We start from the raw sequence: 20,215 nt of genomic DNA on the forward strand, positions 1-20,215 counted from the left end.
GTACACCTATGACGCGGATGTTGTTGCGTCGGGCCCGTCCCTCGAAGTCCTCAAGCCGCCGGGCCATATGATCGTTGACCACCCTGATGTCTCCAAGCGCGGCCCGCAGATCCGACACCTCCGCACCGAGGGTGGAGGTCCGTGTGTCGAGAGCCTGGACCCTCTCGTTAGTTTTGGAGAGGTCGGCCCGGATCAGGGTGACATCAATCGCGACAGTGTCAATCTTACGGGCCAGGGCCTCATATTGCGTCGCGATGGTTTCCCTAATGCCCTCAATGGCGCCCATAATGTCCTGCAGGGATAGTTCCGTAGAGACGGTCGCGCCTCCCTCCGCAGTATCCGAGGGGGGGCCAGCAGCGCCAGAGGGCCCCCTGCCCTGGGTGTATCGGTCCATGTTATTGCTCTGGACTGCTCCCCCGCGGAGGGAAGCCTTGGTCTTGCGGCCCTCGGGACCCCCTTTGCCCCCCATGTGAACACGGTCACTCAAGGGGACACCCAATCAAGAGGTGTAAGGGTACCAACAAGAAGACCACAAAATGTCGGCAGAGGGGGTCCGAGGCGATAGGCACTCTAGTAGCAGGTGAAAGAAAACCTCATTCAGAGGCCCAGGAAGCACCTCGCCACCCCGAGCGCACCCCCCTGCCGGTCTCCTGAAGTGCAAAACCGAAACCGAAAGTGGTGGATCGGCAACTGGCACCGCGCTGAAGCCGCTGTTGTTCAATTGCAGCCCGGCCCCTCGGGTCACCTTCACCCCGGTCACCTCCGTCGGGTGGGTCCCAAAAGTTCCGACGGCGACAACTCAGGATTCCCAGGTCCGATTTGAGTTTTGAAAAGAGATATATGCTCAGCTGGTCTTTATCTCCCAGATTCCATAAGCCACGTCAGGATATTCTCAGGATAGATTCCGAGGAGCAGAGAGGGTCCGGGGAGCCCTGTGCTCACGCGACCATCTTGGATGCGCGCTAGGCTCCTCCCCCCACAATTTTATTTTTAATATCTTAGAAATTTGGTGCGCCTTTAGGTATATTCCACATATCGTGGTTCTTCTCATCATTGCCTGTATCTTTCTTTAGTCACTTTATTTGTCAATATGCAATTTGAACTTACAAGTAAATTCTTGCAGAATAAAGGGGAACCCCCCCATTCCATAGATTAGACGGAAAGGACGTCAGCAGAAAGATAAAAGAACATCCTGTTGCATTGTTTAGCATCGGAAGGGCAAGTTTTTACAGGACATTACCACAAACTCAAGGGGATGGTGATCGCAATGTTTTTGATGATGCTATGTTGAGGTTGGAGCCCACAACTAGTGTCGCACTCAACAGATTTAAATTTTATACTAGAGCACAGGAAGATGGTGAAAGCTTTGAGGAGTTCTTTACTGCTTTATGTGCCTTGTCCACAGACTGCAACTTAGGGCCGATCTCTGATGAAATGATTTGGGACCAGATCATAGTAGACGTCAAAAGCAAAAATGTACAAGAGCAATTGTGGATAATGGGTGATCCTAATTTGCAGGCTGCCATTAGTACAGCTAAAGCACTTGAATAATCGAAGAAATGGATGAAATCCTTAGACAAAAATACTAAGGCTTCAGGAGATGTGAGCAGTGTCACACCTGGGACTTCTAAGAATACATTTAAGAGCACACCGGAGTATAGCGTTGGGCTGAAGACATTTCATTGGTTCATGTGTGGTAACCCTGGACCAATTGCATCTTCTCCACGTTGTCCGTTGATTGGGAAGAAATGCAGTAAATGTGGGTGCAGTCGACATTTCTCTAGGAGGTGTAAGGATGGAAAAAGGAATAATAATGGCAGTACTTATAAGGGAAAAGTAGCTTGTGTGGGTGAGGATGCATATGATGATACACAAGGTGAAGTGAAGAAGGGTATAGTTGTGTCTATTCAGGGTTTTTCTGATAAAGCTGAAGAACAAACTGTAATAGCTTCCCCCAAATGTCGGGTAAGCATACTAAACATGGAACTTGAATTAATGGCGGACTCTGGATCGCCATGGACCATCATTACATAAGAGTATTGCCATCAGTGTTTTAATGATTCGTTAAATTTAGATACTCTCAAAGAGTCTGATATAATTGCTGAGAGTTTTGATGGCTCGAGGATAGACATTTTAGGCTATAAGGAGTTAGAGATTGTATTTAAGAATAGGAGAGCTCATGTTAAATCATATGTAGGTATTAAGGGAGTGAATGTTTTGGGTTGGCGTGATCAGGCCAAATTGGGTATTATTTTAAATCCCAGTAGTAAAGAACCGGTGTTAGCCATTGCGGAAGGTGCTGATGGAAAAGACTTGACTAAATAATTTCCTACTGTTTTGTCAGAGAAATTAGGAAAATGAGGGGGTTTCAGTCACAAAATAAAAGTGAAAGAAGGAGCGGTTCCAGTGAGACAAAAGCTAAGAGGTCTGCCTATTGTTGTGAGAGAAGAATTGAAGAATATGTTGGAAGGTATGGTGCAAGAGGGTATCGTCGAGGAGGTAGAGTCCTCGGAATGGGTTTCTCCCATTGTTTTAACTCGGAAACCAGATAAAAGTCTTTGACTTTGAGCGGACTTAAGGGCATTGAACTCCAGTTTAGTGGTTGATTGTCATCCCTTACCTAACATCAGTTAAGTTGTATGTATGTTTGAAGGAGCCTGTGTGTTTTCGACTTTGAGTCTCCATTCAGCATATCATCAAATAGATGTAATGGAGAATTCAAAGAAGTTCAGTGCATTCATAATACCACAAGGTCTATTCCAATGTAAACAGATGCCATTTGGGTTGGCCTCGGCGGGATCCGTGTTCCAAAGGGTAATGTATCATATTTTCAAAGATGTGGACAAATTTGTGAAGTCCTTCCAAGATGATATACTTGTCTTTTAAGGAATAATGAAGAACATCTTGAACAGGTTAAAGTTGTGTGTGAGAGATTGGAGAAGTATGGTTTGACACTCATGACAGGGAAGTGCAAATTCTTTTGTGATTCTGTGGAATATCTTGGACACACACTCTCTGGAGATGGGGTGGTGCCAAAGAAATCCTTAGCAGATGCTATAATCAAGGCAACTGCGCCGGACAATAAGGAAAAATCTTTGTCATTTGCAGGACTCTGTGAATATTATAGCAAATGTATGCAAACTTTTGCAACCAAAATGGAACCTCTTAGAGAATTGACCAGAAATGCTTCGGAAAAACAAGAAACAACGTTCCAACAGATTAAGAGAGGTATTGCATGTGCTCCAACGCTCAAGTCCTTTTGTGTGGACAAAATGTGTGTCATTACTGTGGATGCGAGTTTGTATGGAATTGGTAGTGTGTTGAGTCAGAGGAGTGGTAAGGAAGAGTGATTTGTGGCATTTGCGTCCATGGCTCTCTCTGACACTGAAAGGAGATATGCTGTTATTGAAAAAGAGCTCTTGGCCTGTATTTGGGCTTTAGAACACTTTCGAAATTACGTGTGGGGAAATAGATTCTTGTTGAGGACTGACCACAAACCCCTGGTAGGGATTTTATCTCCTGGGGGGGGGGCGGGGGGGGGGAGGTGGAATTCTACTGCACGCTTTGCAAGACTTACCTCTAGGTTACAAGAGTATAACTTTAAAGTTGAATATGTACCTGGTAATAGCAATGTCACTGCTGATTGTTTGTCGAGATTACCATGTGCTGATACTGAGAATGCATACCTTGTGGATGGTTGTGAAATGGTAGCAACAATAAGGGATTTCATTTCAACATAATTTTTGGGTGTGTCTGAGCAACAGTGGAAGAAGAAGATGAGCAGTGATGTGGTGTGTCAGTTAATAACGAAATACTTGAGAGAAGGCTGGCCCAAGGAAAGACTCACCACTTCAGAAGTGGGTCCTTACATTAAAGTCTCTAATGAGATTGAGATGGAGGGAGGGTTGTTGTTTAAAGGAGGAGGCGTGATGCAAGATAACATTTTACAATTGGCCCATGAGGGGCATTTGGGAATTTCTTCCATGAAACGTCTCATCAGGGGCAACTTTTGGTGGCCAGGCCTGGACAAAGTGGTTGACAGAACAGTGAGGGAGTACGCTGGATGTCAAAAGTGACAAAATGCTTAGAGTGTTCTCTGCTCCCCTTAAGCCTGTGTCTTTGCCTTGTTCTCCTTGGCAAAAGGTGGTGTTTGACATCTCAGGTCCCAACAAATGTTTACCAGGTGAGGCAAGATTTGCTATGGTGTATGTGGACTATCACTCAAAATGGCCAGAAGTAAAGTTTGTGGGAAAGGCTACCTCTCAGGTTGTGATTGCCTTTTTTTAAAGAGATTTTTTCCCGTGAAGGTTGTCAAGAAATGTTGGTAACCGACAATGGGTACAACTCACATCAAATGAGATGCAAGATTTCCTCCAAAAATGTGGTGTCAAACAAGTCACAACATCACTTTATGAACCGAGAGAAAATGGTCAGGTTGAACGATTCAACAGGGTGCTTAAGGATGGTGTCGGTGTTGGCATGTAAATCAGGAGGAGATTGGAAGGATGTTTTGAGGAAGAGGCTTTGGTTGTACCGCATTACCCCTCACTCTGTTACTAAGGTGAGTCCTTTTAGACTGTTGAAAGGAAGGGATCCTGTCTCTAACCTATATCCATGGTGGATAAAGAAATCTAGCAAGAAGGTTGATGATGATTATGCCTTGTTTTAAGTTCTTTAATGGAACAGCAGTTAGTTTATGAACTGTACTGGTCTTGCTGACAGTATTTGTACTGTACTGTCTACATTAAAAGTTTATTAAAATTTTTACCTGGAGTCTCCTGATTTCTACACTGTGTTATCATGAAACGTCAATTAATTTCATCAAGTAAAGCCTATATTGTCTCCCAGGCAGCCCCTCCCTGGTAAAAAGGACCATTTCTTCTTTAGCTCTCTGTTCCTTTCTTGGATTTATAGCACATGAGACTTCCATCCTCTGCCATTTCACTTATAACCAGAGGCACTTCATGGTCCTCTTTAGCCATTCAGGGATGGTTTGTTTTTTTATTATAAAAAGTGTGGGAAATGTTTTTGTAAAATTAAAAAAGCATGGCCATATCAGCTCCCACGGATTCTGCCCACTTCGACATGTGAGTTGAAGGGTAGCAGGAAAGCCAGCAGGGTTGCATTCAGAAGCAGAAACCTGACCCTCCAAGCCCCTGGAACCTCAGAGTAAAAGCAGAGGAGAAAGAAGAAAAGAGCGCGATCCATGGATAGCATCAAAGACATGGCTCATTGGAGGAGGTACAATCGGAGGGCTAATATTTTCATCTACAAAAGGACAAGGACAGAGATGCTCTGAGGGAAGTAGCATGAGATATGTTTTTTTATAAAGAAAGGGCCATGCCTACCTTTGTTGCAGCAGGTGCAGTGGCACTGGGGCAAAAGTTATGAGGGGGGTCACTTCCCCCTAATTATGTCTGTCTTACTAGCAAGCCCCATTGTGCAGGAATCGGGGCCCAAGAAAGGGGGAGGAGATGTGGGTTTTTTCTATGTTTGTATCACACAAAGGGACAGACAGCCTACTCTGGGACTCAGGCATAAGAGTGATGGGCAATGGAGTGAGCAGATGAGGTAGAATTGTTTCAGAGGCCCAGGGGGGTGTGTGGAGACAACTAAACCCCAATTATGGCTGTTTTACGCTTCTTCCTTGCTTACATTAGGAGCTAGTGCACCCTTGCCGTGCCAGTGTTGCTTTGGGACTCGTAACAAATGCCCAAGGTAGAGTAATATTGAAGCAGAGGAGACAATTTACATTGGGGCTCAGAGATATAACAGTCAGGGGGATGGGGCAAGTTTAGGCCCATGTGTTTAAAAAAATAGCAGAGGAGACCGGCCGCTTTGCAAAGCAGTAGTTATCATTAATGAAGCAGGTAAAGGGACACTGTGGCCCAAAGTTTGAGTGGCCACTTTTCTTGCTTGAAGGTGTTAAACATCTGTCTGTCAGAGAAGACAGTGCTCTATCTCTGTGGAATTATTTACGAAAAATAATGACTTAAACCTAAAAAATAAAACGTGGACACCTTGCAGTAGCTATGTAAAAGAAATAGTCAAGTCCAATACAAAAATAAAAAACATTAAAGAACAATACATCAAAGACACAATTCGCTCTAAAGTCTTGTGAAGCTTCGGGAGGAAAAGCACAAGGTATAACTATTACAAAATGCAGCAGTGGGGCACTGCAACCAGCACTGGCCACTTTTCTTGCTTGAAGGTGTTAAAACTATATGAACTAACTTTTGCCTTGTTTTAATTTTTTCTTTAAACTTGGCTTAGAGGGCGCCGCGACCCTATCCATGAAATATTATTGACTGCACTTTTTTAAAAGCCTTGTTAATAATGGCCCGGTCGTATTAACTGTTGTTTTCTTTTACATGTAACTGCAACGTACAGTTTTTATACATGTAATGTTTTTAATTATTCGAAAAATAATGAATTACTTACTTTGTTACTTGCGTTCTGCAGTAGTTAAAACATTTTTAATGATGAATCCCGGGACATGCAAATTAATTTAGGAAACACAATAAGTGCTCTAATTTTTCTTGGAAGACAGTTTCAGAGACAAGGCATAATATTTAAAAGAAATATGCATTTTTATGTTAGCTATAAAGATGTATGTTTGCAATGTGGAAAAACACAGACATATTTTTACATGCTGCTTAAAAATATACAAACTTCTAAATACAATTAAAGACAGAAAGAGGGTTTAGAGGTAAATTACTATGACAGGTCCATGATTGCGCTTCTTTGCAGCAGGAGTACTGTTTATTGGACTTTGTCCATGCTTGCACTTCTTTGCAGCAGGAGTGTTGTCTATTGGACTTTGTCAGTGATTGCGCTTCTTTGCAGCAGCAGTGGCAGCAGGAGTGCTGTCTATTGGACTATGTCCATGGTTGTGTTTCTTTGCAGCAGGAGTGGCAGCAGGAATGCTGTCTACTGGACTTTGTCTGTGATTGCACTTCTTTGCAGCAGGAGTGCTTTCTATTGAGCTTTGCAGCTGGAGTGCTGTCTATTGGACTTTGTCCATGCTTGCACTTCTTTGCAGCAGGAGTGTTGTCTATTGGACTTTGTCAGTGATTGCGCTTCTTTGCAGCAGCAGTGGCAGCAGGAGTGCTGTCTATTGGACTATGTCCATGGTTGTGTTTCTTTGCAGCAGGAGTGGCAGCAGGAATGCTGTCTACTGGACGTTGTCTGTGATTGTACTTCTTTGCAGCAGGAGTGCTTTCTATTGAGCTTTGCAGCAGGAGTGCTGTCTATTGGACTTTGTCCATGATTGCACTTCTTTGCAGCAGGAGTGCGGTCTATCGGACTTTGTCCGTGATTGCCCTTCTTTGCAGCAGGAGTGCTTTCTATTGAGCTTTCCAGCAGGAGTGCTGTCTATTGGACTTTGTCCATGATTGCGCTTCTTTGCAGCAGGAGTGCTGTCTATTGGACTTTGTCCTTGATTGCACTTCTTTGCAGCAGGAGTGCGGTCTATTGGACTTTGTCAAGAATTGTGTTTCTTTGCAGCAGGAGTGGCAGCAGGAGTGCTGTCTACTGGACTTTGGCTGTGATTGAGCTTCTTTGCAGCAGGCATGCTATCTATTGGACTTTGTCCATGATTGCAATTCTGTGCAGCAGGAGTGCTGTCTATTGGACTTTGTCCAGAATTGTGTTTCTTTGCAGCAGGAGTGGCAGCAGGAGTGCTGTCTACTGGACTTTGGCTGTGATTGAGCTTCTTTGCAGCAGGCATGCTATCTATTGGACTTTGTCCATGATTGCACTTTGCAGCAGGAGTGCTGTCTATTGTAGCACATGATAAGTTCACTTACTGACCATAATTTGCGGAGGTTTCAGTGCTGGTTGCAGTGCCCCACTGCTGCATTTTGTAATATTTATACCTTGTGCTTTTCCCCCCGAAGCTTCACAAGACTTTACAGCGAATTGTGTCTGTGACGTATTGTTCTTTAATGTTTTTTATTTTTGTATTGGACTTGACTATTTTTTTTACATGGCTACTGCAGGGTGTGCACGTTTTATTTTTTAGGTTTAAGTCATTATTTTTCGTAAATAATTCCACAGAGATAGAGCACTGTCTTCTCTGAAAGACAGATGTTTGGTCCCTAGAGTAATGCCAAGTCAAGACTAGGAAGCATCAAGGGCTTTCCCAAGGTAAGATAAAAAGTTTAATGTTGATAGCAAGATGTTATGCATTAAACATACTAAAAACAAACAAGTGGTAAAAGACCATTACAAAAATAATACTAACAAGGAGAGAGTACATTGGTAGAACCATTTGCCTACACGATCTCTGAAAGTTTTAAAAAAAATAATTTGTTCATTTGCATTTTCCAAAGAAACCACATACAAAAGAAAAAACAAATAAAAAAAAGAAGCAGTCGGTCAGGATCATAACTTACCTAATCTGTGGTAGCACAAGGAACACATATCAATCAATAGGAATATCCCCAGTGGCTAGTACATGTCTAACAAATAACCCATGGTATGCAGCCACATCTACACTGCTGGTTTCGACCTCACAGCAATTGGCATGAACATGCAGTGATTACCATTATGTGCAGTGGTACTGTACAACATAGTTAGAATCAGGATGCAGCACTAATTATGTCCTCTGGCCCTACAGTACCTATGATGTCTGTGGAGGCGTATCGTTGGGCTCCTGCGAACGCTGTAGGTATGCTAACAAGGGTTGCCAAATGTCCACCGGTCTAGAGGCGGGCGGCTTCAATTGAGCATATGTATCACTGGTGGTGTTGCAGTATGTCATGCTGTGCAACCATGTGTGGAGTGTTGGGCTAGCTTTACCCGCCCACTTAAGGGCCACCTCGCGTTTGGCTAGTAGAAGCGCTATTGCTACAAAACTACGCCGGGACTTGGAGAGGTCATGGACATACCCCAATAGGGCAAGGAGAGGTGATGGTGCTATGTCCATTTCAACCATCTTAGATATCTCACTGAAAATCGATGTGCAATAAACCTCCAACTTGGGACACGTCCACGTCATATGGGCAAAGTCCGCATGCGGGGCATTACATTTCGGGCAGGCGTCTACGATCTCTGAGAGTTTGAAGGTGTTTCTGCAGATTTGTATCATTTGTAGTCTCTGCTACTGACATTTGTAGCTATCTGTTGACAGATGTACTGTTTACAATACATTGTATATATGGAGCAGAGAAGGCTTTGGGTCAGCTTCTTGCTCATGAGCGGATGCCTTTGTTGTTAACCCCAGTTTTCTTCCCTCCTTATTCCTGCTTTTATCCCACCAGTCTCACAGTGCTGATTGGATGAGTTGTATCCTTCCACGGCTGGTGCCAAGGACCCCTTTTTCTTTTTGGCATGTTTGTGCACCTTTAACTTTTAGTGCTTGATGGGAGCGCATTACCTTTCTCTTTTTCTCTGTCTGTATCTGCATTTCCAGGCATCCCCGCAGCACCTCCTTCTTCTGCCTGTGTGGCCTCCTAGTTGCTTCTGCCTGTCCCTCCCTCTTTCTCCTACTAGAGTTCACATCTCAACAGACTTATCTCTATGTACAGCAAGGCCTATTGGCTTTGCCAATACTTGTTAGCCTAACTATGAAATGTTTTTCATGGCGATTTAAATGTCATTTTTATCAAATGCGCCATGAAATCTGCTTTAAGAATAATGCTGGCCCTAGCCAATTTAACATTATAGCATGGGAAACGGGTGCACAGCATATACATTCAAGCCATTACTTTTGTTTAATAAGAGCTAACTACAAGGATATTCAATCTACACTGAATATGAGTCCAATAACATATTAGCAACAGTTGTCTCAGGCAATGGTAATTTACAAGCTATGACCAAAATTCATGTAATGAAAATATTTTTGTGTATATATCGAACCCTACAATTCCTCTAGTACAACACGGCTTTACCAATTTTAGGTATCATTAATTTAAATGTGCTTAATATTACACAAAGCAAGTGGTAAACATAGCTTACAAATTAAAGAAAATTATGTATTAACATTTACAACTGCAATTTAGTTGTTAAGTGACGTAAAAATATTTGGTGAAGGAGTTAAATAAGGATCCTCCTTCTCAAGCTGTTCAAAATGCAACACCTTTTGTTCACTAACAAATTGACCATGTCGTTCCTCAACATCACTGGGTATGAGTGCTAAATAAACAGGAGTTTCAGCTCCTTCGTCTGGAGTTTTTTGAGCCATATCACCCCCCATGTCTGTCTGTGTCCATCCAGGGCAGCAGGCATAAAGACGAATTTCATCCGCTCCTCTTTCTTTGTTCAACTTCCTGGCTAGAATCATGGACAGGATGTTGACCCCAATTTTGGAAACTCCATACGCTGCGTCGGGCCAGCCCTCCTGGTTGTGAATTCCTTTTTTTGCGTCCTTAACAAACTTTTCCATGAGTGTTACCAGCTCGTCTTCTGTGATGGTGTCACTGCAAAACTTCTCTTGGAGATCTTTGCTGCAAGCGGCTAAAGCCTGTTGACTAACAATGCTGGACACATTCACAACCCTCCCTGTGTGAACAAAGGAACTCTTATGTTTATTTAGGAAATTTATCAACAACAAAAATATGTAATACAATAACTTAAAATATAAATCCTTTATATTCTATTAAATTATTGTTAAATACAGAGATAAAGTCCGTAAAGAAAGTGGACTTGGGTTACAGTGAAAAAATGCTATTCTGTACTATAAACAACTGTTTTCTAAACTGGAAATTGATTCTTCCCTCATGTACAGTCTGTGTTCTACAGATTGCCCACTCTCTACCTCCTTGGTCGGTGATACTGGAGCTCCCTCTGCCTCCTCACTCTGCAATTACTAAAATATGCCCTCTTGCCACTGAACCAAGTCAACTCTATGCGCACTAATATATCTGGCCTCTTCTTTCCAATGTTTAGATGAATCATACGTGATCTGCACACCTTACCACATCTGCCCCCTCGCTCACTACTGTAGCACCCTCCTTAGACCTTGGGAGCATGCAAAGGAATACACCACACTCGGAGCTCTGAAGTGTACGTCTTTATTCTTCAGCATACAATCACACACTGCATTTCTATTATGTCATAACCATGAATAATCACACCTTAGCACCTCCCAGCAAGTTACGTAATTCCTTGTTGTGTCTGCCCAGAACCGCAAGGGTCCTAGTGCACAATGTCTGACAACACTACATCCCCCCTTTGTTAAATAAAAAGTACAAACAATAGTCATCATATTTCTTCAATAACGCGTCGAGGGGCTTGCAGTAGTCGGCCAGATTGAGCAGTATGAGATGGTAGAGATGCACTCTGTGTACCGATGGCACAGGTTCTGATACTTGATCTGGACTATAAGTTTAGGTCACCTCATTCATGATTGCAGGAGCTGACAAACATTGAGGTAGGTGCTTAGAGTGTGACGAGTCCCGTGTGATGGGCTTTTGCAGGACGATGCGTCGTCATCATATGTCCTTTGCACATCACAACCCTCAAATGATCGACATCAAAAAGGGTGTCTGTTTTCAACTTTTGTTTCTGCCTGACCAGGACTCAGTCACCTTCATTGAAGGGTGTTTCCTGAGCTCGTCGAAGATGATCAGCATATTTTGTATCTGCCACTTCCGAGAAGTGTCTATGACATGAACTTTATCAGTATTCAAGGATCGGTCTACTGTGCACTTGGGCAATTTAGTTCTGATGGCTTTCCCAAATAGCAAGGTGGAAGGACTTTCACCAGTTGTGGAGTGAGGAGTTGAATGATAGGCACAAAGGGCTTGACACAGGACTTGGTTAACATAATTCCCTCCATTGATGCATCTTCAATTTTGTGGGTACCCATGGATCGTTCCACAACACCATTATCCTGGGGCCACAGAGGTGTGCTCTTTTGATGCTTGCTCAATTACCGTGTCATGGGTAGTTGATGATAACTTCTCTACTAAATGAAAACAGGAATACTCATCAACAACTACAATGAGATGATGTCCATTTTCTAAAGGTCCAAAGAAATCAACTGCATTTCTTTCCCACGCATGTGCGGGAAGGTCAGACATTGTCAATGGGTGCTGTGTCACCTTGGGAGAAAGGCAGTTGCAAAGGTTGGCACTCATTTAGTTCCCTCTCCACTCGTTCATCTGGGTGCTGGAACCACACTAGGGGCCATATGTAGGTAGCCTCACATTTACCGATTCATAAATACCGAATTTTACCGATTCGGTATTTATGAATCGGTAAATGTGATGTAGGTAATGATTCGGTAAAGTTTACCGAATCGGTAAAATTCGGTAATTATGAACCGGTATTTACCGATTCGGTAATGAGGCATACCTTCCCATTGATTCCTATGGGCCTGGAGGCCCATAGGAATCAATGGGAAGGTATGCCTCATTACCGATTCGGTAAATACCGATTCGGTAATGGGGGGAGCATATTCAAGGGTGGCAGGGTGTCACATTGACACCCTGTTGCACCCCTGAATCTTGCATGTGTGCACATGTGGCGCACATACATTCCCTAAGGGCATGTATGTCTGCCACATGGCACTCTTAAATCTGCAAAATATTGCTTTTTGCAAGGTATTCGTTATTTATCACCAACCTGTATTTGGTGGTAAATAACGAATTTCTAATACTAAGTTTCACTCTTTAGAGTGCTCCCTACATCTGATTTCTGGATTCGGTATTTACCGAATCGGTATTTTACCGATTTCTTAATTTCCGATTCGGTAAATACCGAATCCAGAAATCAGCCCCCTACATAGCAAATGCCTAAATACCAGTCGGTAACGGGATATTTACCGAATTTCGGCCGTTACCGACCGGTATTTGGCTTCCTACATGAGGCCCTAGGTCTCTTAGGGCTCTTTTGGTGGCTAAAATGCCACAATGTCCTTCATGGGCCAGCTCAATGACTTTGTCTTAGGCTCTCAGGTATGATGATTCATGAGCCTCTCAATACAACACCTTCCTTGGTAACTGACAGTTCATCCTGTACATTCTTGAATTTTTGAAATCCAACTTCATCAGCAAAAGGTCGAGCATGCTTCTTCCACGACTGAGTTGAAATTGTGTCTCTTATCAGCATTAGTAGCAGCAATGATCTGTTCAATGAATAGGGCTGCTGATGTGCTGGACTTCACAATGAAGTTAATGTACTCCTCAGTGGTTTTGGATGTCAAACTGTGCCTCTGTAATCGTACTCATGAAAAATAATAAGCAGGATTATTATCTTTACCAGACTAGTGTACAATTGCATAGTCATACTCTCGTAGTCACAATCCCCACCTCCTAATGTGAGGGGCCATCTTGGCTTTCGGGTTTCCAAAAATAGAGAGTAGTGCTTGGTGAGCTGTAATGATAGTGAAAAGTTTTCCATATAGAAACACATGAAAATGTTTGCAGTTCCACACTACACCCTAACTCTCTTTCTCCGGCTGTTAATAGGCACATTCTGTGTCAGACAGGCTTCAACTGGCATAGGCCACAATGTTTCTCTGAGCATTCGGATGACCATTATGCTGAGCATGGAATGCTCAGCATTCCTTGCTCAGCATAATGGTCTCACATAGAATGGCCTCACATAGACTGTGATCTCAGTAAAATAGGCCATCTCAGTTGTATTTAAAATGTTTTATTCTATTGAAGCTTTGATTATATTCAGCAGACCACTGGAAAGGGACATCTCCTTTTGTCAAGTTTTTCAATGGGGCACTCACACTAGCAAAGTCATAAATATACCTTGAGTAATAACTGGCCATTCCTAAAAAAGGATTGCAGCATGGTAACATCTTGTAGGGGACAGGTAGCTGACAGTGTTTACACTTTATCTGTTTCCGGAGTCATTCCCCCATCAGAGAAAATGTCCCAAGAATTTGAGGAGGTCTTATGAAACTCACACTTTGCTGCATTTAGAGGGAGACCTGCATCAGCAAGTAACTGACACACTTGCATAAGAGCTTTCACATGCTCCTTTTTTGTTTTCCCAAATATTAGTATTTCATCACAGTAGTTAAAAGCGTGTGTGACAGATTGAATTATTCGACGCATAATATCCTGAAATATTTCTGCAGCTGACAACACTCCAAAACTCAACCTTTTGTATTAGAACAAACCAACATGAGTCAAAAACAGTAGTGATGTACCTGCAGTTTTCTTCCAACTCGAGTTGATGGTATCCCTTGTTCAGGTCAAGGCGGGAGAAGGCTTTGGCACGGTTCAGTCTGCTCTGTGTGGACCAGGATGTCTTTCTCTCTCAATTGCTTAGTTGGTCTGGCACATATCAACACAGATTCACACTTCACCTCCACTGCCCTTTTTTGGCACCATCACTGTGGGCGAGACCCATAGCGTAGGACCAGTAGAGCGCTCAATGATGTCATGCTGCAACAGCGTTTCTAGTTCTTTCTCAACAGCTTCTTGTAAGTGGAAAGCGACAAGAGGTAGCCCTGCACACTTGTAAGTATTAGATTCTCAACAACCCACAAAAAAGTACAGTTATAGTGTGATTGTATGCTTATATAAAGAAGTAACGTTATTCAGTTAGAGTTGGTTTTTCATCTTTATTCATTATGTAACAGCCAACGCGTTTCGTCCAAACATGGACTTCTTCAGGGCTCAACAATAATTTTTTATCTCTATTGTCGGATGTTCATGGTCAACATATTTAGCACAATCTGTTTGTGAGCGAGATTATCCGGACATCGTCCATCTTATGTTTCCATTAGGGCAGTTGGTAAGTCCTCAACAATAATTTTTTATCTCTATTGTCGGATGTTCATGGTCAACATATTTAGCACAATCTGTTTGTGAGCGAGATTATGCGGACATCGACTCACAAACCGAATCGGACGGGCGTGTGAGGACGGAAGAATACTGTGACCGACTTACCAACTGCCCTAATGGAAACATAAAATGGACGATGTCCGGATAATCTCGCTCACAAACAGATTGTGCTAAATATGTTGACCATGAACATCCAACAATAGAGATAAAAAATTATTCTTGAGGAATTACCAACTGCCCTAATGGAAACATAAGATGGACGATGTCCGGATAATCTCGCTCACAAACAGATTGTGCTAAATATGTTGACCATGAACATCCAACAATAGAGATAAAAAATTATTGTTGAGCCCTGAAGAAGTCCATGTTTGGACGAAACGCGTTGGCGGTTACATAATGAATAAAGATGAAAAACCAACTCTAACTGAATAACGTTACTTATTTATATAAGCATACAATCACACTATAACTGTAATTTTTTGTGGGTTGTTGAGAATCTAATACTTACAAGTGTGCAGGGCTACCTCTTGTTGCATGTACCTAGTGTAACCAGTTGATTTCCTCCTGGTTTCCCTAGTTTTGGGACATAGGGGATTGTGTCCCAGGCTCTTTTGCACCTTGGTTGCTGCTAAAAATGTATTGAGACGTTTAAGACTGGTGCGGGCATTTGTACTTCGATCCCCCTTTTTCTTCGTGACTTACTTTGTAAGTGGAAAGCGACTCTGCTGTGCCGCTGGGCAACAGGGCAAATGTCCTCATTGATCTGAAGTTGTACTTTCATTTTCTTGAGCCTGCCTAGGCCATGAAATAAAGACGGAAACTAACTCACAACTTTAGATTGAGTGTGGAGGTTGTAATTGAGAGACATCAGTCCATGTCAAAAGCAGTGGCAAAACTAGTAGTATGCATCTTGAAGAACATGAATTGGCACTTGCAATGATATGATTTGAAGTCTCATTGTCGCCAAAAATGATGCTTGACTCTGCAATGGTTTAGAAGCAGCCCATGTGTATAGTTTCATGTTTGGTGGTTTAAAGCGTGGCACAGGAGGTAGGCTGTTGAACGTTTCAAACGGCATGTAGTTAATCGACACACCATTGTCTATGATAAAGGTTATGGGGCAACCGCTGATCTTTATTGTAATCTCACGGCAATGTCCAAATGAATCCTGGACTCTGGGCATGATAATCTTCTACAATTGTGTAGGGATCTGCATCTTCTACAATGGATAACAGAGCCTACACATACGGGGGGCATGTACTGGATCTAATCTTTGCAGGGGAAGATTTGATGGAAGTGGGGAATATTTTGCTGGTCGGATGGTCTGACCACCATCTGATTAAATTTGAGGTGTTCAAAACCAAACAGTTTGGCCCTATTCTGAGGGGGAAAAGGAGTTTTCTAAGTAGGGACTGGAAAGGCCTTTTGAGAAAAGCCAGCATCTCCCCAGTATTCCTGCTTGATGGATCTTTTGACCCTGGTAAACAAGTGGAGGATAATTATGCTACCCTCTGTCTACACATCAATGATCAACACGACCGGGTTGCTCCCCAAAAATTGGTCAAAAAAAGTAGGCAAACCCTCTGTCCCGTGGTATAATGCAGAACTGCAAAAATTAAAACTTGGTTGCAGACAGGCAGAACGGTGGTGGAGGAAGTGGTATCTCGATACAGATAAGGTTGCCTGGAAGAAGGATATCCTCATCTATAAGAAAAATATTGCCTCTGCTAAGGCTGAATATTTTGCAGATGTAATCCTGAAAGCACCTAATAGCACTAAGAGTGTGTTTAAAATCATGAATGATATCGCCAGCCCCACCTGTACAAAAAACAAGATCTTACCGACGCAGGAACTGTGTGATAGCCTGGCCGTCTTTTTTGAAGACAAGATCTGTAAAATTATCAAAGGGTTAGAAGGGGATAGCATTGATGTTGGGGCTTGTGGTCCCCCACAGTATGTGAAGGAAGCATGGACCGGGGTGAGCAAAACATTGGGTCAGAGGCCCCTTCTTGATCACTTCGATATAACTTCGGTGGAAGATTTTTATTAAAGTAGCATTGGGTGTTTCCTCTGGTTCACCCCTGGACCCTCTTCCCCATAGTGTTTGGAAAGCACTAGGCGCTGAACTATTCCCTTTGTTAAGACAGCTGTGTAGCCAATCCCTGTGTAGCGGGATGGTTCCTTCCTGCTGGAAACAAGCAGTTGTATCCCCTTTACTGAAAAAACCCTCACTTGACCCTGCATGTCTCAAAAACTACAGGCCTAAATCTCTCCTTCCATACCCGGTGAAGATCATTGAGCGACCAGTTTCTGGAGGCAAATGATATACTGGAGGACATGCAATTTGGCTTCCGCCCAGCACACGGGACGAAGACAGCCCTATTGGCTGTGTTGGATGATCTTCGGATGCGTGCAGACAGGGGTCACTCTGCCATACTGATCCTGTTAGACCTCTCTGCTGCATTCGACACAGTCGATCATAAGGTGCTCCTAAAATGGCTGGAAGGAGAGGGGATTGTGGGTCTGGCGCAGAAGTGGCTCCATTCTTACCTGTCTGACAGATGTCAGGCAGTGGCTCTCCCACCCTTCCGCTCAAAGTTCACCAAGATACACTATGGGGTTCCGCGATCAGCCCTATATTATTCAACGCTTATATGCGTCCCCTGGTGGACATCATTAAATCTTATGATATAGGCCTGGTGAACTTTGCTGATGACACCCAGCTCATCCTTTCACTGGAGGGTCATCAGTCAACCACTCTACATAATTTCCATGCTTGTATGCTGGATGTGGTAAACTGGCTGAGAAACAATTCTCTGCAATGTAATGCAGCTAAAACAGAGATTTTATGTATTGGGTGTGGGAGAGTGCCACATTCTCTCCCAGCGGACTTTTGGCCCATTCCTGCTGATCCTCCTTTGGTACCATCTAAGACGGTTCACAATTTGGGAATTTGTTTTAATGATAAAGTGACCTTGCAAACACAAGTTAACAAGGCCGTTGGGAGTTGCTTCTCCCTTATTCGGGCCTTTAGGAAAATTCTTCCCATGCTTCTTATTCAGACTTGTGCACTGGTAGTAAGGAGTGTCATTATGAGCCGACTGGATTACTGCAACGCGCTGTTGCTGGAGACCCCAAAATATTTAATTGGGAGACTACAGAGAATCCAGAATGCAGCGGCAAAGTTGTCCTTGATGAGACCTCGCCAGTCCTCCGCCTCCCAGGCCCTTGCGAAACTTCACTGGCTCCCAGTCTTGCAGAGGATTCATTTTAAATCCCTTTGTGTCGTGTTTAAGGCACTGCATGGATTGGGGCCATTACCGCTGCAGAACAAATTTAGCTGGTATACTCCTACTCGCTGTCTCCGGTCTTTTTCGGCTAACTGGGTGAAGGTACCCTCGATCAGAGGAGTTAGACTGGGGGGGCGAGCCTTCAGTGTCGCTGCAGCAAGGCTTTGGAACAGCCTACCTACGGAATTGCGACAGATGAAAGATCTACTGCCGTTTAGAAGGAAAATTTAGACCTGGCTCTTTCCTAGAGCGTAATGCAAATCTTTCACTTATCAAAGGCTCACAGCGCCAGGATACCCGTTGGGTCACAGTGTGCTTTACAAGCACTGGTTACATTACATTACATTACATTATATTACAATCCTGTTGTTTCATGTGGTGGTTCGCCTTTGTCTTTTGTTCTTCAATGCAAGTAGCCATACCAATGACGTTGACTAGCCTTTGTTGCATGAACTTGATGACTTGACGACCATCGACTTTGTCTGGTTTATACTTGTTGTAACTAATGTTGCTTTTTGGCCTTGTGGCATGGCGAGAATGCTTCTGGAACCCTCTGGTGTCTATTTTCTCGATTCACTCGGTCCACCAAAGACTACAAGAAGATCCGAACCAGTAAGTACTAAAGCCACTGCATTAGGACACTTGTAGATGCAATTTCGAAGAATAGTGGCAGGAGTTTATATAACACGCAATGATTACGGGGTGTGCTAAAGCGGGGAGGACATTTCCATTAGATTGACAGGGCCATTGTATCATCCTGAGTATTAAGAACCCGGACTTGTATGACCGTTCAGTTTTGTCGCAAGAGGCTTACAACAGAAACGTTTTTTACAACAATGCATATTGGGATAGCATAAAGTGAGATTAGTGCGGGGCATTCCAAGCTTGAAATTATGGGTTTTCTTTTTCGAAACGATTTTCTGAAGAAGAGTAGTTCAGCTACATGTGCACTCAAATACTGTTACAAACAGTACACAGATGCACACCATTGTTTTAATTTTTCCAACAGAACTTCCTGAATACAGCCTCAAAAAGACATACAACTGAATGCAGGTAGGCACATTTTCTTCAAGTTTGAGAAGTAAGTCTAAACAGTATTGGAACCAACTAGTTACATACAGACAAAGCTTGCAGATAATAACACAGCTTCCGTCATGTTTCTTTTTCTGAAGGTTGCTTTCGACAAACTCAGATCCCCGGCTGGTGATTTAGGAGATTTACGTCCGTTTAAAAGAAAATTGAGGTCAAGGGATAAGAATGATGTTTTGATTTTCTGAGTATAAGAAGTATGAATTTAAATGTGTGAATGTTTCTGACAGTAGAATGTTTTTTTTTTTGTTGTAGCTTGAAGTTCCACGTCCTGAGGAGAACCTGACATTCATGTCCTAAAGTGTTCGAAACGTGTCGACAGTTTTTTTTTTTTCTAACCAAATAGGTGCCCACTAGATGGACATACCACGTAATACTCACTAACGACTAGGTGTACTTTGATTAGAAAATTAAGTGAGCTAAGTTGGTCCACCTTTTGGATTTAGCCTCTGAATTACAGAACAAAAATGCTAAATGTGTAATCAAAAAGTATCAGAGGCATTGTTTATTTTGAATGTTGGAACTCGTATAGAACAAGAACTGTATATAACATTGATAAATTATATTGAGATTTGTCATGTATTTGGATCACATTTATGTGTTTTGTTGTGTTAAGTGTTGTTGTGTGTTCAGTGTATGAGTGTAAACGTATTTCATTTGTATTGGCAAAAAAAATTTGCAAAATAAAGTATAGTTTTTCAAAACAAAGATAACAAATAAGAAAGTAAAAAATATTTGAGAAAGAAAAATAAAATTTAAATTTTTTCCAACCAAAGTGTTTAGGTCGTTTGGTTGGTGGTATAATAGGGATGTATGAAAGAGCATCAGTATTGGCAGTTGTTTGTTTGGTAATATTCTACTTTTTGGTACTGTCAAATGGCAGTGGAGATTTCAGGAATGGGGTTGCACCATAGTACACACTCCCTTCTGCAGCCATTGAAACATTTCACAATTTCAAAGGCTTTTCAGTGCACTGGATGCTACTTGCTGCTGTGCATGCATCGGCAGCTAAATTGGGCCTGGTTGTCACACCCGATTTGAGGTCGAGTGCCACTTCCCTCACTCTTACTGATAAGTACGCTT

At 42.8% G+C, this 20,215-nt stretch overlaps 1 protein-coding gene across 5 annotated transcripts in view; it reads right to left on the reverse strand.

Moving 5' to 3' along the window:
• Positions 1-8,151: 8,151 nt before the first annotated feature.
• The window catches only part of LOC146801813 (carbonyl reductase [NADPH] 1-like), a 247,478-nt gene continuing 235,414 nt past the window's right edge, over positions 8,152-20,215 (reverse strand). For all 5 annotated transcript variants that reach the window (XM_085621303.1, XM_085621304.1, XM_085621305.1 and 2 more), the window contains exon 4: positions 8,152-10,503. In XM_085621303.1, the coding sequence (XP_085477429.1) occupies positions 10,001-10,503 (503 nt within the window). In that variant the 3' untranslated portion in view covers positions 8,152-10,000. The remainder of the gene's footprint in view (positions 10,504-20,215) is intronic.

The sequence above is a fragment of the Triturus cristatus genome, chromosome 8 (genome assembly GCF_964204655.1).
Source record: "Triturus cristatus chromosome 8, aTriCri1.1, whole genome shotgun sequence".
Taxonomy (NCBI): Eukaryota; Metazoa; Chordata; class Amphibia; order Caudata; family Salamandridae; genus Triturus; species Triturus cristatus.